Source organism: Andrena cerasifolii, chromosome 5 (assembly GCF_050908995.1).
Source record: "Andrena cerasifolii isolate SP2316 chromosome 5, iyAndCera1_principal, whole genome shotgun sequence".
Lineage (NCBI taxonomy): Eukaryota > Metazoa > Arthropoda > Insecta > Hymenoptera > Andrenidae > Andrena > Andrena cerasifolii.
The window spans coordinates 17,742,362-17,765,371 of NC_135122.1; the positions used below are offsets into that span (position 1 = coordinate 17,742,362).

General features: G+C 42.0%; 4 protein-coding genes across 15 annotated transcripts in view; 1 reads left to right on the forward strand and 3 right to left on the reverse strand.

The window, feature by feature from the left end:
* LOC143368888 (uncharacterized) overlaps positions 1 to 3,588 on the reverse strand; it is a 212,165-nt gene extending 208,577 nt beyond the window's left edge. The window contains exon 1 of the mRNA XM_076812094.1: positions 3,441 to 3,588. Within this exon, the coding sequence (XP_076668209.1) occupies positions 3,441 to 3,573 (133 nt within the window). The 5' untranslated portion in view covers positions 3,574 to 3,588. The remainder of the gene's footprint in view (positions 1 to 3,440) is intronic.
* Positions 3,589 to 7,882: 4,294 nt separating this feature from the next.
* LOC143368836 (uncharacterized) lies at positions 7,883 to 15,680 on the forward strand. 3 transcript variants are annotated; one of them, XM_076811951.1, is made up of 6 exons: positions 7,883 to 8,451; positions 10,950 to 11,345; positions 12,268 to 12,517; positions 13,291 to 13,679; positions 14,203 to 14,487; positions 14,865 to 15,680. In XM_076811951.1, the coding sequence occupies exons 2-6, from the start codon at positions 11,025 to 11,027 to the stop codon at positions 15,054 to 15,056; spliced, it is 1,437 nt and encodes a 478-aa protein (XP_076668066.1). In that variant the 5' UTR covers positions 7,883 to 8,451; positions 10,950 to 11,024; the 3' UTR covers positions 15,057 to 15,680. The 3 variants fall into 3 exon arrangements, with proteins under 3 accessions (XP_076668066.1, XP_076668069.1, XP_076668067.1); XM_076811954.1 differs by lacking the exon at positions 7,883 to 8,451 and adding an exon at positions 10,008 to 10,139; XM_076811952.1 differs by lacking the exon at positions 7,883 to 8,451 and adding an exon at positions 10,183 to 10,578.
* Positions 15,681 to 15,923: 243 nt separating this feature from the next.
* Positions 15,924 to 18,590, reverse strand: LOC143368843 (uncharacterized). Its single transcript, XM_076811976.1, has 2 exons — positions 18,233 to 18,590; positions 15,924 to 16,893 (listed from the first exon to the last, which is right to left on the reverse strand). The coding sequence occupies exons 1-2, from the start codon at positions 18,588 to 18,590 to the stop codon at positions 16,601 to 16,603; spliced, it is 651 nt and encodes a 216-aa protein (XP_076668091.1). The 3' UTR covers positions 15,924 to 16,600.
* A 478-nt stretch (positions 18,591 to 19,068) lies between these two features.
* On the reverse strand, positions 19,069 to 22,801 carry LOC143368838 (uncharacterized). 10 transcript variants are annotated; one of them, XM_076811959.1, is made up of 5 exons: positions 22,622 to 22,801; positions 21,904 to 22,093; positions 21,372 to 21,554; positions 20,950 to 21,199; positions 19,069 to 20,401 (listed from the first exon to the last, which is right to left on the reverse strand). In XM_076811959.1, the coding sequence occupies exons 2-5, from the start codon at positions 22,090 to 22,092 to the stop codon at positions 19,758 to 19,760; spliced, it is 1,266 nt and encodes a 421-aa protein (XP_076668074.1). In that variant the 5' UTR covers position 22,093; positions 22,622 to 22,801; the 3' UTR covers positions 19,069 to 19,757. The 10 variants fall into 10 exon arrangements, with proteins under 10 accessions (XP_076668074.1, XP_076668080.1, XP_076668073.1 ...); XM_076811965.1 differs by having other exon boundaries at positions 19,069 to 20,398; positions 22,571 to 22,801; XM_076811958.1 differs by having other exon boundaries at positions 22,571 to 22,801.
* Between the last annotated feature and the right edge of the window lie 209 nt (positions 22,802 to 23,010).

Consider the following 23,010-nt stretch of genomic DNA (forward strand, 5'->3'; position numbering starts at 1 on the left):
GAATAGAACCGGGCGAAATATCCAAAGGAAAAGTTCGTCCGTTCAATGATACGAGAACTGTGTATCGCGGCTCTCAAAGGTTTACCGCCGCCGTTCTTCGCGCACTTTAATTGGCACCTAGCCGGCCCGTCGCGCTTTGTAGCAGCGCCAGCCCCGCGGAAATAAAACGCGCATAAATTTCGCGAGGCTGCAATCGGACAGAGCGAGAAATTTAATCGGATGAAACGCGCGGACCGATGAAAAACAGTGGACAAAAGGCTGGCCAGCGGCGAGCGCCAGCGCGGACTCTATACATGTTTTTGAAGCACCGTATTACCCGGCTAATGAATAACTCGTCGGATAATGGAAAAGACATTTTATTATTTCCATTATTGTTCCACCCGCAGAGCGCGGGAATGACGAGCTTTGCGTCGGATTTCGGCGGCGACGGAAAAGCTTTGTGCGAACCACGGAATGTGTAAGGAAAGCCAGAGGAAGCGGACGAAAGTTTATTATGCCCCGGTAAAGGGAAATCCTCGAGAAGGGAACACAAATTAGCGGGGACAAAGCGGGTCGAAATGATGGAGAGCGACATGCGCGCGTAAAGAGTGATTGAACGATTAAGGAAAACTGGGATCCAAGGGAAATTGCCATTTTCAATGGGCACGTCGCGCGTTTCATACTCTGCAAAATGATATGGGTATTTATACAGAGGGGTGAATTATTTCGGTACAAATGGATCGTAATTGCTCCTGCTTCGGCAGTGTGAACAAGGTGGCAATGAACTGGTCGTTCAACCCTCAACGATGTAATTTTGTAAATGTAAATACTAGTCGAAATTATAGGGAAACATTTTTCTATTTGGCGTCTCGTTGTCAAGTTACTCTGAATATTTATATAAAATACAACACTAAGTATAGTACAACTGGGGCTGAATTAATCATTGTAGAAAAATTAGTCAAATTGTAAAATAGATTCTTCTGAAGCATTGTGTTCGAGAAAATCTATTTTAATTGCTTTGTAAATTGAGCGTCTCGATGGATCTTCAAATTTGCTTTTCGGGAAGCAATTTCGATTTATTTTTGCACGAGGATTTATGTTATCTGCATTTGCAGCACGTTTACAGTTGCTGAAATGTAGAAGTAGCTCCAAATATAGAAGTAGCTTCCTCGATGTATCGATTATAAGTTGGAAAAAATTAATGTGGCTCCTTATAGCCACTTTAGTAGATTACTAGAATAAATTGTTAATCTCCTGTCTCCTGTTCCAGTTTATTTTCCAACGGTATTAGAATTTTAGAAATTCTGCAGGTAACCCTAAATATTTCAGCGAAGTTAGAAGGAAATTACTTGTTTGCTCATTCATCTTCGCGGTCTATTACAGTGTAATCCGATTTGCCTCGACTAATTAGGTCACACACCATTCCGATGAACTACTTTTCCAGTATCGGAAATTACGTTCCGTCGTGAAAAATTAGCGTTTATTACACAATATTACGTTAATAATTCAAGCTAAACGGTTGATACGATATTTTTCTGCATTTTCTTCTTTTTAAGCTACCAATTTCTATATCCCTTATAAATTGGTGATTTGTTGAGCACGCAATAATCTATGTTACTACTTTCCTGACTCGAATTGCAACTTAATCTTTCACTCTTAACTTTAAAAACTTCCTCAAAATCTGAAATTTCGCCCAACCCGTTAATTACTAATTACTAAACCTGTTAATATGTGAATTCCAAATGTTTGTTGTGATACGTTCTTGTGTCATGAAAATAAATAAATAAATATAGAAACGAATGTATCGGAAGATTAATTCGTCAAAAGATGACATCGTCGAGATGTACCTTCAAATTAGTATCCTTTTATTTTACGCAGTGCTACGTAACTCTGGGTGTACAAGGAATCAGGATGTGAAGAAGTGGTGAAATCAGCGAAACGTTTTGCCACCAGTTACGTCAACTAAATGCAGCGTATGCCAAGCGAGTACTAAATGCTCTGTAAAGAGGTAAAGTGCAACTTTAGGTAATGTTTGTGTAACATTAATATTCAAGACTCGCATTAGAGTCGCTCTATAACTGTGAACCGCCTTCCCCTCGCTCGCTTACCGTTACATCGAATCGCTTTCTTTCTTTCCATCGCATTGACAATTACACTAATTACGGTTCCTCCAATTCCCCGTTCAATCGTTACGCGTAAAAAGAAAATAGTTTTGTCTTCCTTTAATCGAAAACATTAACCCTTCGTTTGCTCTCAAATGTATAGAATTCAAAACAGGAAGCATTGTACTTTGACAAATTTTGTTTCGTAAGATTAATGAAACGTTTACTTGGTAAACTTTGTGAGATAGATACAAATTAATATCACCAAAAAATAAATTTTGAAAATTGTATAACGCAAAACTTTTGTTTCTTTTTCATGAGAGCTTGAACGTATCAGTAAACGTTTCAAGAAAACATAAATATTTTCAGAATTAGCTTTCCCCAGATTCTTAATGCAAAAGAATAATGCAGAGACAAATTCGGTAAAAAGAAAATTATTTTTAATCTGTCTGTTAATAGATATAAATAAGTATGCAAGTACTAAACAGTTTGAAGTACATTTTAACGCATTTTGAATTTCTAATTAAAGTTCCAGCCCTGCAGAACATCGCGAATAGCGTGCAATGAGTACCTGCTTACCACGTGGTCATGGGAATTGAACCACGACACTGAAAATACCTCTTTAATTACGCTAAAAATGGAAACGATCCTGTACGAGCTCTGCAAATTAATGGCCTAGCCGAGATTTACCAATGGTCACTTTCCCCTTAATTAACGCAGAGTGAAAAGACACTCCACCCTCGCGTATCAATTTAAAAAACAAAAATAAAACTGAACACGCCCTGTCTATTGTATCACTTTCATGAATCTTGGAAGGTAATTTAACTTTTTTCTCTTGAATGCCCCTCAGGGCACTAGTACCTTCCAGAATCAAACTTCCCGCGATACGATCTTGTTTGTATTAATTACACCGTAATATCTCATAACGTATTCATCCAAAATACAACTACAAAACGTTCACTGAAAAAATGAAATCTACCTCGTTATCGCTATGCAAACTAAAAAATAAAACAACCCCTAACAGAACTCCCCCACAAACCTCCCTTTCAATAAAATCCTCTCTGCGCACCAAATCCTCAATAAAATCGCAACAGTGGTGGCACGTTGTTGGAGAAACGTGACGGAAGTTTTCGATAAATCGCGAGCAACTTCAGGAAGCAACCCCCGAAGCGCATGGCACGGAACATTCAAACCGCATTTCACGGCGAGGCAACGCTGCCCCTTCTACTCTACGCATATGGTGCATCCAAAGCAATCTCAACATTACAATAGATGAGTGAATACGAAAAAAAAAAGAAAGAGAAAGAGGAGCTGCAATAAAGAGGCGCGAGCCGATAACGGGGTGACCAGGTTACTCACATTTCTTACTCTTCTCACCGACGACGCCTCGCGACGACAGGCCGACGAGGATGGCAACGGCGAGGAAAAGCATGGACTTGCTCGTCCCTGGCGCGGCCCAGCACCAGGGCGAGCCTCGAGACATCACGGACATATCACTCTCCTCTCTGTCTCTCTCCGTTCCACCCCCTCAGCGAGACTCCATACCGGCGTCCGCGGTGCTCGGCCGCGTAACCGACGGGAACGTAACCATGTGCATAGAGCCACTCGCGGAGGAGCCAGTCCCGTGCGATCGGCCCTCGTTTCGAGCACGATCCAGACGATGAGCGACCGCACGCCGAACGGGATGGACGCGCGCGCGGCAGGCACACCGCCACCGAACGGGGGATGATCCTCGGTACCGACGGGCTACCGAACCCGGTGCTCGCCACTCGGACGCACGTACGCTATTGGCATCGGGCGAATACTCGCCGGATACTCGGAGTCACGGTGGCGGCCAGGTCGTGGCGATCACCGACGTAGGTGTTCGCGCACCCTCATGCGCGCTATCGATCCGACAAACCCCGCCAAACCCCCGCGAAGCCGCGTACGCGTCGGGGCCACCTTCACCCGCCGCACGGGGACGCCATGTTGGGGTGCATGCGCGCTGAAGACCCGGAAGTGCATCCCCCGCGGGGCGATCCCTTCGACTGTTCGAAAGTTCGTCGATCTTTCGATCTACGCGGAACCCGAGGTTGTTTGGTAAATTCGTTTGGGTCTCGAGTATTCGGGAGGGATGATTTATCGCGTGGCCTTTCGGTATAATTTCAAGCCGAAGGTTCGATTGACGTGTATGGGTACTGGGCGCTTGTGCGTTTCGATGTTTGCGGCGGTTGAATATTGTAGCTGGTTACTTGTATGGCTGGGTGTTTGCAGTGCCCGAGCGTCGATGATGTGAATTATGAATTAGGTACTTTGCACTTCTATGCTTTGTAACTTCTATGCACTCTGGAGCTTATGTTTATGGAAACTTGCGAGATTATGCAGCGCTGCGAATTTGTTTTTGCAGTAGCTGTGCTTCCATTCGTAATGAACTCACGCGGTGTACGCATTATGGATTTAAAATAATTTCGGAGCGGGATAAAATATTCTGTTTGGAGTGCTTAAGAGCATCCTCCGGTCAAATCGCACGAAAACATAGGTGACTTTTATGACTTTTTCTAGAAAATAGTATATAGTGTATGAGCCTAAAACTTTTTTGCACTTTATTCTGCTGAAAATGTAGAGTATAAAACAATTTTTTTATTTCATTTTTGCCCACCCCTGCCTCTGATATGCATTGTGTGATGCGTCGTTGTGAAAAAAAAATGGCCTGCACTATCGCCACGATAACTTTAGACAGTATCACCCAAAATCAAAAAAACCAAAGATATTCCTTATTTACAGGCAGCGTTAGGAAACAACTCGGCGATGATTGCCAAATGTTTAAACGATAGGGTCCCTGAAACATGTTTTTTTTTGCATACAAAATGTTTCAAAATATGCAACAAAAAAATCGATTTTAATTGGGTGCATCCATTTTTACTGTGTTTGAGCACGCACGTTCTAATTTTATACAGTTACCTTGTATCAATATTTATAACTTGTTAATAAATTTTTTCTGAACAAAGTCAACGCATCGAAATGTGTTACACATTGGACAATTCCCTTTTCACAATTTACCTAGTATCATTGCAAGCAATATATTGAAGCAGCTCGTTAAAAATGAACAATCGTTGTTTCGTTACACGAGCTTAAGTTTCAGTTTAACCAGCGAATATTCCTCAATGCTTCCATTTTCCCTAACCGCAGAATGCACCTAGCGAGTCTCACACCACGCTGCATGAATCACTTTGGATTTAATTCGCGTTATCATTTACTAGATAATCGCTATGATCGGCACAGCAAGGTCAGCCAATCACAATTTTGTAGGAAGGTCCCTGATATATATACGGTGGTTCGTCGAATAAAATACTTATTATTATAAATAAATGAACGAGCCAAAAGCGACAGAATCTATAGCTGCAACAAGTACTGTCGCTCAGGAGCTATGAAACTGATTAAGGAATTACGAGACACTTGAATTTCTATGAATCTCATCCAATTTCGATTCTACTTCTACTTAACACTTCATTAGGTCCTTGGAGGCGCGTTGTCAAATGGGGCGCAGCCGAAGCCGACTATTCCCATCGCAATCAGAGTCTCGGTGCGGCGCGAATTGTTCGGGTATCGAAAAACACCCGTTACACCTGGCTCTGCAACGGCCGTATCGATAACGTTATCGCTGATGCGCCTGGTTTTTATCCCCGATCAAGGCCTTTTGACGTCACTCTCATGAATATTCGTCCTAAAAAGCGCACTAAATTCGACCTTTTAACGGGGTCGCCGCGCCGTCGAAAATCGTTGACCTTTGACCGAAAAAATCCCTCGGAAAAAATGAAAATCAGCATGTAGTCTCGAATACCCGTTTCCATCCATATGCTGGATATACGGTGGTGAGTCGTACCCCTAGACCACAGGCTGACTATTAGAAAACGGCAAAATCTGAAAGACAATCTGCCTCGGACGCGTTATCGCGCGCAGTTCTATGCGGCGCGCCGCGTTTACACAGTGTCCACCTTTCATGTCCGCGCCAGCGTGCGAGGCGAAAAATTTTCAAAGCGTGCACGATGCAAAGAGGTGGATTTGCATAATTTGATTTTTGTCATTGGAGCCGGGAAGTTGTGTTTTAAATATTACACCCCGCGGTAGCTTTGCGACGCGATCGCATCAAGCTCGTTGGTGGCAGACACCGGTTCCAGTTAAAATATGTGGAGAAATGATGTGACGTTAGGTGACGTTTTGGTGGGGATTAATATTCGGGTGCTTTGAATAATATTAATTTTGATTAAAGTACAGTGTTTTGAAACTCATACTTTATGGTGAAAATTATTTTGGTGAAAAATTAATATAAATATAAGAGACTCGTTAAGTAATCTGTTCCTGAATAGTTTTAAGTTCTTGTGTCTGTTAAGTAATATATTTTGAGTAGTTATAAAATAAACAGCCAGTGTAAAATTCACATTGAGATTTATTCAATTTCTACCATATTCAACAAAATTCAATAAAAACGAATATGCAATTTAAAATCACTGCAGATTAATAATAAATTTCGCGGGAAACGTTTTGCTCGCGTGCTTACTGGTTGTATCTGTCCGCATACTATAATGATAAGCGTGAGGCATTACACACAACCTATTTTTAACTTTATATTTACAGTGGCCGAAGCTTTACTCCAAAAATTCTTAACACGTTTGTGAAAAAGTAAGATATTTACAAAGTTTCTCAGCTATTTTCTAAATTACTACAGATCGGGCTTTGCAGTTAATTAGTGGGCAACACCTAGATGACTCAACAGTCAATTAATAATATTATTAATTAATATAGTTGACAACTATAGTATTTACTATTAATAATAAACTAATCTATTCGAAAATTTTCACTTTTTCTTACACTAAAATTTGAAATCTGAATGATAAACTTGTTACTGTTACGTGAGGAAACGAAGAATTTTTGAAAAATATTAATAATCGAGCTCCGATTGTAGAATTCGATATACGATCACGTGACACGGTGTATATCACCGTCATTGCGGTAAATGCAATCGAGCTAGCGCGGTTAATGTTGCGTCGACAGGCGTAGTTAATCACATACATCTCCTCTTAATTATATCGTTCGTCGCAAAATCTCACGTCACAGTGACGCAAAACAATTTTCTAATAAAAGAATCCTCGTACTCATTTCCCGCGTGTACTCTCCATTAACTCACGCATTACTCACTTGCTCCTCGCTCGGTACGCGTCGAAATTTTCTGTTCCATCGAATATTCTTGCCGGGGATCTGATCACCGCAGTAAAATGGCCTGCGCAGTGAAGAGATTCCACGCTCGACCAAAGAGATAAAGAAGACAACGCGTGGAATGAAATTCGTGAAGAAACGAAGATGGTGCAAGCATTCTAGACACGCGTTTCATTATCTAAAATCAGTGCTTCTCGAAAAATCGCAGTTCCCGTTAATCCTGGTGCTTAAACTACGTAAATACCATCATTTATCGCAATAGTGGCACTCGCCGAATAAAATTATCACTTCGTTTGCGACGTACGTAATTCGACTCGGAACGATATCTCAACGAATGAATTATAGCTCCCGGGGGAAATGTGAAATTACTACCACTTGTGCACGCTTATTCGTCGAAGCTTCAACGATTCTTCGCGAGAAAATAATTCATCCGCGACGCTTGATTTCCTTGGAAAGTTCCGCGACGTTTACAGCTATCACGGATTTCACGAATAATTTGGCAGCAGCTTCTTAGTCACCCTCCACCGTTCCAGGTAAAGATACGTTGATTCATCCGACCGTTTCCGTCCTTCGCACCCTGTAGGTACATCGTGCGTCAAGCACGTGTAACAATCACCGAGAACAGACTTTTCGCGTGTTTACAAAACAAGCTCCGAGATAAGAATAGCTTCTGTTGATGGCCGTATCGGCATGGCTCGGATCGGTCCCCCGCTTTGACTCATTAATAGCGGAAAATATCGCGAAAGTCGGGTCATCCAGTTATCGCGAGGGAAGCCACTGCCACAAACACCTCGCTCTATAGGCCGTCGGCAAAAATTGCCCGCCGACTATCGCGATATTTATTTAGGCCACGTCGCAAACAAACAGCAGCATTCATCAGCGGAGCAAAACGCTGGGCCCTTGCAAAAATGCCATCGCGCGCCTCAGTGGGCGCTTGAACGCAGACGCGAGGAGGACACTTGGAAAAAGTTAAGCTCGATCGTGGTCGTTCGCCAAAGACGATGGGATACCGTTGCAACGAACGCGTTGCAAAATTGTGATACAACGGTGATGGTGTTTAAATATACTGGATTTTGTTCGTGCAGACACTGTGCACAGAGTGGCGACTAGTGAGGTGTGCTAAAATTATTGGGGCAGTGGGAAATGTGAATGATAATATCAGAAAACGATTCTAAAGGTAAGAGTTACAGAAAGGGAGAGTTGGGGTAACTTAAGGGTACTAAGTCGGTATCAGATATATTCGCCGGGGAGTTTCGCGAGGGCAGTCGTTCCTGTTTAAAATAAAGCATTTCGGTTTCAATTAATTACACAGAAACAAATTGAAACTGAGACTTGTTCTTCGGCATGAAGTTTATTAACATTATAAGCTTTAAAAAACATGTTCGTTTAGTAAAAAATATGCATTACTTACAAAGCTACAGATGGATTATTAAAGAGACTTTTTAAGAAAAGTTTCTTTTGTTTCGCAGTGATAACTCAAAAACGGAGCTTCCAATCGATTCAAAACAAATTCGAGCGTCCTCGTAAAATGTATAGCTTCGGACCAGACCTAAATTAAAGTTAATGAAAACTCTTATTCATCTCTAGCGTCATATATAATGCATATTTTTTACTAAACAAACATGTTTTTTAAAGCTTATGATGTTAATAAACTTCATGCCAAATAACAAGTCTCAGTTTCAATTTGTTTCTGTGTAATTAATTCAAACTGAAATGCTTCATTTTACACAGAAACGACTGCCTAATAGTACCCTTAAAGACAGCGATCTTTAGTAATATTTCTGGGAATATTTTAGTGGAATGTGGACGTAAAACGCAGGAAAATGGAAGTATAAATGTCTGCCAACGATTCTTTTCTAATCTGCGAGTATTTCGCATAAATTGCAAAATATTTGGTAACGGAGTCAATAGTTCTATTTAAACTCGGAATATTTATCGGTGGCCTCGAGAGATTCAATCTAGCAAAATTATTGGCTTCCTGTTCCAACAGTTTGCAAGATATTAAACGTTACAGTTTTGAGAAATGGAGCAAAATGTGTCAACACACCACGTAAACAAGCCCATTCCCTCTCACTCTCTCTCTCTTTCTGGTTGTAGACCTGAAATGAATAATAATTACATACAATTGATCCTCGTCGCACACGTCTTCATCAAAATGCAAAGTACAATAAATAATCCGACAGCCACTCACTCAACTTCCACCTGCAAGTTCCGCAGCGTTAAAAAAATTTCCACTAACGCGCTTACCGCCTTTTTTCACCCAACAATGAGTGCCGCCACGCATCCCCCATCCCCACTCATAGAAAATCACAATGCATCGGCCGCGCGGATAAAAAAAAAAAACTCATTACGCGTGTTCGAATTTCATCCCGCAGCCTCGGCGCTCGGGAAAAGGAATAATCCCGCGGCCTCTGCCATAAATCCAACAGCGCCGGGTCGAAATCCGACGTGCCCGGCGACGTAAATCGTGGGGGTCGTTGCGAGGGCTGCCAGCCCGCGCTAACGACAACGACGGGGCACGGTAGACGCCGGATTATTAAGTTAGTGTCCCCATGGCGACCAGTGGTCAAGGAAATGCGGGGAACAGTCGAAGTGCGGCGGTGACGGTCGCCTCGAACGGCTGTCAAAGCGGCAGGAAGTAGCAGGAGAAATCTGCAACCGTGGCCGGACGACGGCGATGACCCCGAAACCGCAGTGTTCTCGCGCGAGTAGCGTAGCCTGGCCCGCGGAGAACTGAAAAGGACGCGCTGCACCGGCAAGCTCGATGCGAGCCGCGCCGAAGATCGCCCGATTATCGCTAGTTTAGTGCGCTCGGGTATTAGGTCTCCGTCACGTCCTCCTCGCCGCCACAGAAGCCGAGCAAGTGTACGTATAACGGCTTACTCCGCCCGTCGGATTCCACGTCCACCTTGATCGAGTGTACGCGGCCGCTGTTGTTCCGCCCGTCGACTTTATTATTTTCACCGCCAAGTGCGCGGTGTTATCCGGCGAAATAACACTCGGATCGGGGACAGGGGAGGCGGTTTAAACGGTAATGCGTACCGCTCGGTGTTTCCCCGAGGCGCGGCCGGCGGAATACTTTTAAACGGCGAACGGAAGTAGGGGTAAAAGCTTGCGTACGCTGTGATTGCATTAAGAGACCGATGAAATGCGCGTTCCGAACAGTGGCCAGAGGAAGTTGGATGAAATTCGCGTAGTACGGTAGCAGCGAGCGAGTAGAATGGTGTGACATGTTCAAGACAAGATGCTCGGTGGATGGAAAGTTTTCGGTGAAGCCGTGCGAAGGCTCTCCCTTCGTCAAAGTGTAAATGAGATTTGTGTAATTATGATGGAACCGATGGTGGTCGGTTAGCGATCGTTGCTTGTGACGGGGACTCTGGGTTTTGGAATCCAGTGGTGTTTAAATCAGTCTTTGGAATTGTCAGATTTGTTGGGGTCGAAGGTGCGAGGGAAAGTGTAGTGGAAATTTAAAGAGGAATGAATTAATTAGTGGGAGAATAATAGGAATTAAGCAAGAAAATAATGATAAATTGTAACAATACGCTACGATATAGTATCGTTTAAGAATATATATAAAAAAACACAAGCAACTGCATATCGAGAATCTAGAATTTATATCACATCAATTACGTTTTATTTATCACCGATGTCGCGCGTTCTTTACATTTCTTTCAGGCTTAGCTCGTTACAGCATCGTCCAAAGGAATCGTGGAAAGTGGTGCGGAAGGATTGTGTCAGCAGGATTTGACAATGTTCTACTTGAAGGGAAGAAGGGTCAACGGCGACGCGAAAATTAAAGAAGCGTCAGATGAAGGCGATATTGGATGGTGGTTGAACAACGAAGACGATCTGCTGTCGCCAACGTCCAGTCGAAGCAAGGATTGCCAGTCCCTGGACTCGTCCGAATCGATGTTTTCTTGCGTCGATTCCGAAGACAGCGAAAACTATTGTCTCGCGCAGGAAGTTAGATCGGAATTGAACGATAACTGTGAGAGGATAGAGCTTAGATCTTTGATCCACGAGGACATCGATGTGGACCTTATCGAGCAGGACGCCATTGGCAAGCAACCGGTAAGTTGAATCTGCTTTTTCCGAGCGTTACCGCTTCTTCCACTCTTATAGTCTGGAACGAGGAAAGTTCTGGCGGCAGCAAGCAATAAAACGAAATCTGTAAACACGCTTAACGCGAGCAATAACAAGCGCGTAGAACTGTTTTGGTGAACTTTGAAAGAAACTTGATATCATTACTGACGATTAGTGTTATTTTTCGAGCAGCGTATCGTATTTACATTAGCGGGAGTTGGGAACTTGAAAATTATATTTTATTAAACTATAGGTATTGCGCAGTGAATTTTAAAGACAAAACCAAGATTTTTCTTTATTTGAATCTTGGTGCTTGAATCTTGGTGATTTCTTATTTTTTTAAGGTATATTATGTACTGAAAAAATTTGTAAAATTTAGAGATATTCACTGCGCTTTCTATCAAGAGGAATTTATAAATCCTTTGTCTTTTGGAGCAAGAACGCAACTGTCCAACAAGTTCTTACCTCCAATTCTTCCCAAGCCAAGCTTGTCTTACCAGCCTTTCTTAAATACACGCTTACACAAAAATTCCACGTTCGGCGACAAATCTGCGCAATAAGATATTCTTCAACGCTAAAGCCACGTCTCCGCGTGAACCACGCACTTGTAAAGGCCTTAGAAAGCACATTTTCCCATCCAACGCATAACTAAAAGTATACACTTATCGGCATTTCACACCCACCCCACGAAGTTACCCCTTACGCGCCACAAATCGTTGTTTCACCGCGTCCAAACTAAAATTACAAAACAAAACAACCCCCAGTGTTTACGCGAATTCGAATGGCTACCTGCACTTTGAAAAGTTGAAACACCTGTTCACCAAGCCGCGCTGCCTCCGCAAAGGGAGGGTTATCGCATTTTAATTTCATACGCGACGTAAGAGGATTTATTAGTCGTCTCGAATTGCAGGATGTCACGCCATTCCCGGCGAAAGAGGCGGCGGAGTACTTGGACGAGCCGATGCTGAAGCCTCGAAGGTCCCAGGGCATGTGCTACACGCCCGAAAGGCTGGTTAGATCTCAGGAGTACAGAATACTCACGCCATCGCCCCGTTACTTGTCCATCTCTCAAGCGAGGATCATGCCGGAGAACGAGAATCCGCGGAAGGCGCTCCGCTGCCGTCGGCGATTGAATTATCTTATCGACTCGAAGCAAGTCGGTGGGTATTTACCTGCTTACGGGAGAGAACCAGCCTCGTACTACTTCGGCTGCTCGCGTGGCGTGCAACGGTGCACGGCAGATCGCAAACTTGTTCGAGCGAGCAAGCCCGCCGTCAGCTAACTTGAATACACATAACCCGACCATTGTGTCTGACCCAGTAAACTTTCGCGGTCTACCAATATGTGAAATCGGCTCGCCTCACGCTCATTAGATAGTACTTTCGTTTCAACACCTGTACCCTCCAAACTTCTGTCACAATGCTCTTTCAATCGTAAGGAGGGGACAACACTTTTACCGCCACCCCCTGCGCGGCTGCCATTGTCGCGTAGCTTGTTTGTGCTTTTGTCGCTTCGTTAACGGGTTAACAGAAAAAAATAAAGCGTAACGTACGAATATGGACATTGTGCGCGTGGGTGGCGGGGGATAGTAACGTGCGAAATTCATTGGCTTGTATTTGGGGGATTACTTCGAACGAGCGTGTGCAATGGTGGTATAGTCCGGACGGGGAGTGATTTTGATTTTGAAAGCATCGGCTTTGAAGGTGGAACTGAATTTTACCCAAACGCACGCGCACCCTCCACGAGTTACCCTCGCCGAGTAATGGATTTCGTTACATATTTTTGATTCGTTTCTACTTGGAGTACCTGCCCCTTCTCGGCTGTACTGAGAATTCTACCCTACTCTGCATATAGTCAATGGAAAGCTAGCAAAGCGTTGAGGGAACATGGATACTAATTCGTCAGGCAATGAATGCGAGAAATGTTTGTTTAGGTGCGACACAATTGAAAGCCCTTTTACATCCCCACCCGGTGGAAGTGGCGGTGCCAGCGATCTCCAGGCATCATTGGAGAAATTATAAACGAGCCTGCGACAGTAACGACTTGGCGAAGGGCGGCGACACCCTTGCGATAACGGAGGAGCTGGAACCGACCGCCTTGCAAACACCTGACTTGGCCAACGCGAGACCCAGCTACGAGAGGCTGAATGTCACCTGGGAGGATTGCAAGAAGATGGGGACACGTAGCTCCTCTCTGGAGGACACTTCCGGTATCCAGAGCAACGACTGGAGCTCTGACACGCACAGCAGCGACCTACAAAACGCGCCTCTGTGCCTCTGCGATGAGCTAGCGTCGACGAACTACAAGCTCGACACTTCACAGGTCTCAATCTCGCATTAACATCTCCTAGTCGAAGCAGAAACGGGAATGCTGGTGTATTTAGTGGAAACCGAACACTTTTTTTCAAACCCGATTTGCTGCTCTAATTTTTTACTGTCTATTATGAGAGGCTTCGTGAACTTTAAGCAGAAAACTGTCAGCAAAATATGGCAGGGATATTATTCGATATAATTAGATCAAGTTAAACATATAAGTAAAATTTATGTCGCAAATGCTAATCGATTATTAGAGTAATTAACCCTCTATAACCGACATTTTTAGAACATCCATAAATCTGTAAAGATTCTATGTAAATTATCAGATACGTTTGAATTTCGTTTCATAAACATTTTATTGTACAGTGAAGATTTATATGTTACAGTAGTTGAATATGGCACTTTTGTGAACCAGCAATATAGAACACGGATAATATATATTACCTGAAAGTCACGCGACGTTACGTAGGGTAAGAATGAAATGTCAAGGCCTTCGAATATTAATTCCATGTTATGCATTGATTTCGCAGGAGAGATGTTCTGCCATTAACGAGGTTGTATCGATTCTGGAAGTGCTCGACACAAATCCCGCGAAAGCAGCGGTGCTTCTCGAGGAAGATCGTTTTTGCAACAGCACTTCCTCCCACGATCAATTAACCAGGCTGGCCCTGACGATAGAAACGGACGCGAATGTGCCAGGGGTCCTCGAAGATCCTGAATACGTGGTCCACCATCTTCAAAGAAAAGTAGAGAAGCTTCAGGCTAGCACCAAGGATATTTTCAGGGACATTTATAATCTGCGAAAGAGCTTTCAGGTAACCCCATCCTTCGATTCATATTCCCTAACCCTTAAGGGTGAAGCTAAAAATACTTTATTTCCCACGGTAAAATTTCAACTCTGTCCTTTTAAAATGAACCGTTTCAACAAATTACGTTATACATTTGGACACACTTCTAAAATTATAAATCTCAAGAATTTCTCTGACCCTGCATATTTTTTTTTAAATTTACACTGCAGGGACCAGTGTTATTATACCACCATTGAGATTTTTTAATTAGTTCCGAGTCATTCAAGAAAACTACGTACTATTCGGGCTAGCAAAATGTCCACCCCTAAAGAATAAATAAAATCGATTTATAAGTAAATTTGAGGGTGGTTTCATCGGCAGTGCATTTTTATTGCTTGTTTCAGTGTGACGAACGAAAAATTGCGGATATCTCGTCCAGCACGAACGAGCTGCGGGAGGACGTTCGAGAGTTGCGATATCTCGACGATCTTTTGAATCTCTTACGCGGTGAGCCCGAGAGGATTTCAAAAAGAAATTGGCCCTTCGTTGTGGGGCATACAGACGATCATTCGGAGGAACTTAATCTCATCGTGTGAACCAGCTGCCTCGATTCGATCGATAGAACTTAATCAGAAAAGATGCGAGCGGAAGACACGCTGTAACACAGTTTTTGGGGCCATTCGCAGGACCAGTAGGCAATGCCTCGTTGCTCAGTCTTCTTAGATATTTCTGCTGTCCACAAATACGTTGAAAGCATGTCACTGCCATCGTGAATTCGCGGCAACGCGGACATCCAAGAAGAGTGTGCATATAATTTAAAGGAAAGCTGACTTCGTTTTTAGAGAACTGCCCTTAAGGTTGCTGTGAAAGTGAAATCACTGTAAAGAACGCAAGAAGCTTATTTGCATGTATCAACACGACTTGCGAGCGAGCGATTGATATGTTTCGTTAAGATGTGTATTTTAATTTTAGAGAAACTTATTTAAAATATACCATGATAATATATTTTTATACGCGTAACGGAGATTTTATTGTAATTCTGCGAGCCGACGGAAAAATTAGATTCTATTTACAGAATCGTTTAGTTTTCTCCCTCCAGAGAATTGCTGCCAGTATTAGTATTAATTAGTACTTTACGCCATAGGAGTTATTGTGGTATAATAATGGAAATCCGTGCCTTTGGAAAATGCAATACAAATTTTTGTCTCATTTTTTATATACATACTTCTTTTGCTCCTTTTCTTCAAATGTTACCTAAGATTGGTGGTATAAATTTATACAGTACATAAAGAAATATACTAAGTAATTATATTAGATAGTTTTATCGAAATTTGTTGCGCACTTGACATAAAAAATCGCGCGGTGTGTGTTAATGCGTGAAACAAGTGAAACAACTTGATGTTGTGATTTCGATTTTAAATTACCCACGGGAGAGGTGGTTGGGAGGAATCGCACCGGAAAAGTTTCTCGTCATTTTAAATGAAAGTTTAATATTTCACATCATTTCCCTACAAATACATCAACATTATTATATGTACACACTTTTATCAATTTCATAAAAAAGAATATCTATCTAAACAATATTCACAACACCTCCACAATTCAGCCGCGAATAAAAGGTTTAGTAAAATATAGATTGAATTAAACCTCTTAATAAATATCCAAATGACTAAATGGAAATTATAAATCACCCCCTATCCGTCCACACTCAGCGAATAAAACATGACCAATGCCGATTCAGCTGAATACGATTTAAATTCTTAAAAACCATATGCAAATTTCAAATAATTTAAAACAATATCCTAGCAGTTTCATCGAAATCAGTCGCTCGTCAATTTCTATTTAAACGAATTACACTACAGCTGCAGATCTCATTCCCCACAGTCTACTGTGAAATGTAATCTATGGAAGTCACGAGAAACAATATGCAGCGACTAGAGAGGATATCTTTAACAAGATCTGTAACAGCAACAGATTAAATCTTCTAATTTTCCTTAGCTTTACGCTTACAGCGTGTTACCCGTGCGCTTTCTGGTAACGCCTGTTAGTCGAGACTTTCGATTGTACCCGGAGCGGTTCGTTTTTACAGTGTTTTCTGAATCGTCAACTGAATCGTTAAAAGGCTATTCTTCAGAGGAAATTAAGTAACGTCTGGGCGCTGCATTTGCTTGGCGTGCTGCCTCGTCGGGTCGTGGTAAGCAATGCCAGCTCGCAGCATTTCGCCGTGACGAAACACATCGTGCGGGGATGAGAGCGAAGGCAAAGATGGTAGCGAAGGTAACAAACAACTTAGCACACTGCTATCCGACGAATATATCCCGTTGGTAGCGGAGGCCATCGAAGAAGCGCAAGAACTTGACGCAGCTACCAGAGCAGGGCTCGCGCTCTGATCGCCGGCTCCTAAGGCGCTCGAACTTGGTCCCATTAAACTTCCTGTTCACAAATTCCGTAGAAGAGATGATTATATATTTTTGTCATATTTTCATTCAATGAGATATATTTACCACTGCTGTTTTTCATATTTTCGAATAATTCGTGATTTAAGCCATTCACAACTGTATCTTACTTGGACGTAAGATTGAGGTTTCTGAATTTACATTTTTGTCAAGGGTGCATATGAAGTAAATATGGATATCTACGCTTGCGCACAGTGAATTCATGAACGCATGTATACGCAAGGGAAATTAAGAGAAAAAGTGTTTCATTTGTTATTGTAAAATGTATCAACATTTTTAAAGAATTAAATGGTACTTTAACTTCGTGTAACGTAAGAGTAACTTATGTAATCATACAAGAAACGTAGAATATTACAAAAAATGCTTGTATGTAAGCTTGTATAAATTACTTGCATTTGTCCCTTATTGTTCAATTACATTTACAATTCAATAATTGCAAGATGACTTACAGCCTCCCAAAGCGTACCTATAAAATAAATTAAATGCGCAAACCGTGCACCTCGATCCTTATTTGCGATTTGCCGTACGTGTAACCGATACGGTAAATTAATCGTAAGAAAACATTCTACTGTTACAAGGAAACGTGCCTCACACGTTCAGACGTGAAATTTAATATGGTAGGAAGATTGATACAATGTTACTTGACATATTGCCACAGATTTTGTAGATTCTCAACTTATACTCGTGGCTCTTTCTGTGTCTCTATTTTTTAACGCAGCTTTTGTCGAAATAATTTAGTCTCGTTAATAATTTTATTAACTGTTTATATTTCAATATCAAAGTATAAGCAATGAACAGTAGCACGTAACTAATATGTTGCTTTTAATTTACAGAACTTTCTCTATTTGTGATACTATAAAATTTCATACATTGCACGGTTTTTTTTAAAACTATTTAACTGCCAATGTTACCACGTGACCGGGATAAAATTGGCACGGCATATAAATAGCATTAACAACTAAAGTTTTACCAATCTGAAGTTACATTGACCCTGCACTCTCTTTTATATTTTGTTTTAAATTAACATTTTTACATTTGCTTTAAGTATCCTATTATAACATCGCATCGTTTGTGATTGTAATTACAAGTGTGAAAATGCATACAATTTCTGTCCTTTTCCTTCTTTAATAGATGTTAAGTAACTGCTAATGTTCCCCCAGTTTACGGTAGGTACGTTCTAACGAGTACTCTATAAATCGTGCAGAGCCTCACGCACGCTCCATGTACATTACTATTCTTCCTGATTATTTATCGATTGTTTTATGATAATTGTATCAATCATTCCTCTTCTCTAGTCGAAGCTGTTAATAATTCACCTGTAAGACTGCCGCTCGATGCGCTGGAGCTGACTGTCGAAGCGATGGACAGGGACGTCGAGAAGTCTGTGTTCTCTGGAGGCCTTGAATGGTCCATCCTCGTCATGTGCGGCGGGCAAATGGACGCTAGCGTGGATCGAACGAGATCATTATTTCTATCAGTCCTCCGGTGTCTCGTGTGGACACCGGATTTATTATTGCTACCGAGCCCAAAGTGTAGGAGCTCTAAATGCCTCCTCAAGTTTCGTGATTGACGCAAAATCGCCCCGCACAGTGGACAAGATACCGGCTGATCGGACATGCTTCGCCCTTTGGACAATCCATCCCCTGGAATTAATTCCATAATATCTAAACACATTTAAACGTACTGATCGCCGTCAACCATTCGCTTCTAATCGAACCGCTGCATCATCCCCTCACCGCTAAGACGGTTTTAGGCAATTTTCTCGCGCGCCCCGTGAATATGGATGAAAAATGAGACAGTTACACGCATAGTGCAAAAGATTACGTCGCTACGGTGTAACACAAAATAAATCTGTACTATTTACTCGATAAATTTGATTACCTAACGGCGATTAGATACTTGTTGAAAACTATACACGTAGAAACTTGAATTTCCACCAGTTGAACATTCAAGACTCTCCGCCACATTTCGCTAAGTAAATAAATACATATTGATGACACGGGACACGCATTCTTCCGTCGAAGGATAATTATACGTGCACGAAGGAAATGGAGGTCTTTGGTTTGCGCTTAAAATCTGGCCGTGCCATTAACGTCGCTCTTCTAGAAAATGTACAATCGGCAAAAGTCCGAATCCCGTTTACACCGTGACGTAAATGTTAAAATATCAATTTGGTACTTTATTTGCGGAAGAAACGATAAATGAGCTACAAAGATAAATTTATAATTCAATATGTTTATATAAAACTGATCGTACAGTTATTACGTGTGTGAATATTTGAAGGATATCGAGAATTCGGATAAAGTGTTCCGGAATATTTATACCACCGCTTTTACTATCCTTAATTCTTTTCACCCACTGCTATTCCCGTTAACCCTAAGATACTGCTCTTACTTGCTAGTATGGAAGATTCCCGTACATGAACTTGTTCTTACACGATCCAGATTGTTTCAGATTTATTCACATCCGAGTGATAAGAACGAAAAGAAAGAAGATCAATAGGAAGATATCAAGGTAGAAATATCCAATAGACTATACAAAGTAATATAACAATCGATTGACACCGACAAGCTTTACAAAATAATGTCAGTCCATTTCATCTATATTTGCTAAACAACGCAAACAACTAATAGTTTAAACATATATCAATATAAGTACATTAATACAATAAGTAAAAAAGAAAAGAGAGTTTCGCTCTTTTAAATTGAACTCCTAACGCACGAGGGTGCAGCGAATCACTGAAAACGACAGACAAGGTAGCCTCCGGATCACAGCAACAGAATCAAATGATAATCCACATAATTCGTCTCGAATCTCCGCTTTTAGTTCCACTCTGTACATTCATCTAGCGATAGTCGGGGACGGAATGTTGCTTTGAGGCGAGACAACATTCGGCGCGTGCGACGTCGGCGAAGGAAGCGGGCTGGGCTTACAAATTATTTGTTCACAGGTACTACTCCCACTATCAGTCCCATACGTTACAGGCTGTTCACCGTAGCTGGTCAGCTCGACCTCCGGTTTTATTTCTAGCATCATCGTGTCAGCCGAGGAACTCTGAACCGAATTACTATTAAATCGATATTTGCAGGACGACAGAAGGTGTCTACGTAAATTCCTTGCTTGCCGTAACGTAGCACCGCAGAGCGGGCAGATGCCCGGGCAATCGGAGGCACCGCGTATCTTGGACGCGTTCATGCTCCCGGTAAGTCCGCAGGGCGCTGTCCCCGCGGTTGAGCTCTGGGTAACTAGTGGGAGCGGTACACCAGGAGGAAAACCCATGTTCAGGGGACCAGGGAATTGCGGTATGTGCAGTGGAGAATACGGCTGCATCGGCATTAAAGTATGGAGGTGCGATTCACTGTCCGATATCTGATCCTGGTTGGGCCCCGTCTGAGAATTTTCTGCCGACACTGGCTGCGCTTCTTGAGCACGTGGCGAGTGACAACTCCGAGGATTCGAATATTCCAATCGGTCGTTCGTCGCTGCTAACAGACACAAACACAATATTACCATGCAGGGCTGAACTGATTTCTTTCATATGACATTTCCGGGCTATAATTTCTATCCTGTGATCGATTAGATGCAGTTCAACCCGAGTGATGGTTGTGCTTGTGTCCGTTCTAATATAAGGAAAGAATGCTCGGAAAGAATTTTAACTCGTGAACCGTGGTTCACCATTGACAACTTGTTCGTGAACCAGTGATAAAAATAATATATATCGGACACAAAACACAAGTAATATCGTATTTTCGTTTGTTTTTTTTTTTCATAAAATAGCTTTACTCAAATAATTCTGAAATATACATAACAATAAAAATGATCAAATCAGTCCACTGTGTAATTTATAAATAAATAAAAACGAAACTATACTTATACTTAGGATAAACAATTATAAAATGACATTATTCTTCGTTGCGTCGGGTAAATATGTAATATCGGATTATGCCTCAAATATTTTCTTAAGCTTCCAGTTGCTTTCATAAACGTAACAATTATGGAATCTACCGCTATATGTGATTTAAGTATTCTTTACCTGTATCATCACCATGCTCCGTGTCATCTTCATCTTTCTGATAGTAACCGACCGATCTATTACTATCGCTTCCATCCACGGGCTTGTTTTCATTATCAGTAGCGCTACCGGTACGCGGCCATTTTCCAGAAGACGAAGAGGACTTTCTTCTTTTCTTTCTTCGTTTCATTGGAAAGTATGGACTACTTGTTTCCTTGGATGCAGCCTCGTTTGCCGCTGGTATCGCTGACACGGGCACCTCTTCTCCGTTCTAATTAAATAAAATAGTTATGTTTCCTTTTCAACAGATGTATAAGAATTATAATGAAGTGTACTTTAAAATTTCGTTAGCTTACAAAGTTAATGAGTACATAAATATACTATCTAAACATATTACGCTTATATAAATATGGCTTTTTATAAGTTTTATATATGAAACACACTTCTGTCAGTATAGTAGGTGGCGTTAACCCATGAATGCAAAGGCAATGGGCAGCTTGAAGCAGAGAAGGCAACTGAGACGGTTCCACGCTCACTTCACCACGATACACAAACTCCAGCAGTGACTCCAAATCGTCTGCTGCTATGCCAGCTAGCATGACCACTGGATGTTGGCATGGCGTGCTCTGTTTACATAGAATCCATAACAAAAATAAAACATACCTCGAGTTAGTAATTATAATACATAAAACACAGAAAGGTATTACATTAGTATATTGCATTTAGGTTTTGCAATTATTTTCTGTTTCTATATTCATGAACAGCCAACTTTCAAAGATTCGATTAAACAGCAATAATGTATGCAGACATACGATCAACAGATAACTCCTACCTTGTCTCTGTCCAAAGGAACAAAGACACGATAACTAAGAATTGTTATTCGAATCAGTAAAATTATAATGCTAGATATTTACAGACAGATCTGTGTTGCGTCGACTATGCTATTAAATGTACAAAAGGAAGCGATGCTACAACCTTCAATAAGTCCAGTAAAAAAGGACTAGCTGCGCAAAGAACTATCTTATGCGCAGGAAAGCTGCGTCCTCCGGCAGCTAAAGTAACATCCACTAAATCGCCGTGACCTCTTAATAGCTGCACCGCAGAAGCCAACGACGAACTAAATTCTCCCCAAGAGAGACTATACAGTTGTCCACTGCTTCCCATTCTGAACAACAGATTATACGTGGGTCAAGTAAAGCTTCTGTACCATGTGAAAAGATCTCTAAGATATATTAACAGCAGAACAGTATCTCCATATTGTGTTGCAACAGAATTCAATAGCCCACACTGTTTCACAGAAAAACGAATAAACCTCCAACATGCGTGTAATTTACCCTAAATGACAGCGAATACAAACGAAATGAATAAGGATTCGGGAAATTGACCACTAACGGTAACGATACGTACTCGTCTCCCCCATCTACATTCTCTTAATTAGTGCCCCCACCCCGAGAAATACGATCTCGGCGTCGTCTGAAAGTTAACCTAAAAAAAGTCTCCTACCAAGGAGATAAATGATCGTAATATTCCCTGAAAACGCGCAATTACGATGCAACGACGAACGAAACTGTTTCTACACTAATGGGAAGCAGAGTGAAGTTAAAAGAACTTAGAGAAATGCGTTCAACAGAGGATAACTCACACTGTGGTAAAATTTGTCCGTGTAAATTACACGTCGTGTTATAGTAATCACGTTTGATTCGTTGTTCGCACTGAGTAGGAACAAAATTAACGACCGTGCTTCTGTGATTTCGCGAAACGACCTTTTGCGCCTGCTAAATAGACACGCGATTTGAAAAATGAAATTCAAATGCTGTCAGAAATGATCATGCACGTCACATTTTACGAGACTGTGCTGCCACCGTATCATCGCTGAAGGCAGGGATCGGCTGGCTTAAGCTGCGGTGATGGAGAGGGAAACACCTACAGGAGCGGTGGTAATATGTGCGTGAACCGACGCCAGCGCCAAGCCAGCCAAGTGGCGCCAACGCGAACCGACATCACGGCCAAACAGCGTCACCGGGAAATATGTTGTCGACTCTGGTTGGCCGCGGCGTCATTCGCTTGACGCTGGCGTCGGTT

Excerpts from the sequence above, each read along its gene's own strand:
- LOC143368843 (XM_076811976.1), bottom strand. The coding sequence starts at position 18,590 with ATGTGTTTAGATATTATGGAATTAATTCCAGGGGATGGATTGTCCAAA. Across the intron at positions 16,894-18,232 it reads ATCGAGCGGCAGTCTTACAG|GAAGTTTAATGGGACCAAGT; the intron begins GTGAATTATTAA and ends ATTTGTGAACAG.
- LOC143368838 (XM_076811959.1), bottom strand. The coding sequence starts at position 22,092 with ATGGGAAGCAGTGGACAACTGTATAGTCTCTCTTGGGGAGAATTTAGT. Across the intron at positions 21,555-21,903 it reads TTTTACTGGACTTATTGAAG|AGCACGCCATGCCAACATCC; the intron begins GTTGTAGCATCG and ends CTATGTAAACAG. Across the intron at positions 20,402-20,949 it reads GGAGCATGGTGATGATACAG|CAGCGACGAACGACCGATTG; the intron begins GTAAAGAATACT and ends TGTGTCTGTTAG.
- LOC143368836 (XM_076811951.1), top strand. The coding sequence starts at position 11,025 with ATGTTCTACTTGAAGGGAAGAAGGGTCAACGGCGACGCGAAAATTAAA. Across the intron at positions 11,346-12,267 it reads ACGCCATTGGCAAGCAACCG|GATGTCACGCCATTCCCGGC; the intron begins GTAAGTTGAATC and ends CTCGAATTGCAG. Across the intron at positions 12,518-13,290 it reads TATCGACTCGAAGCAAGTCG|GTGCGACACAATTGAAAGCC; the intron begins GTGGGTATTTAC and ends ATGTTTGTTTAG.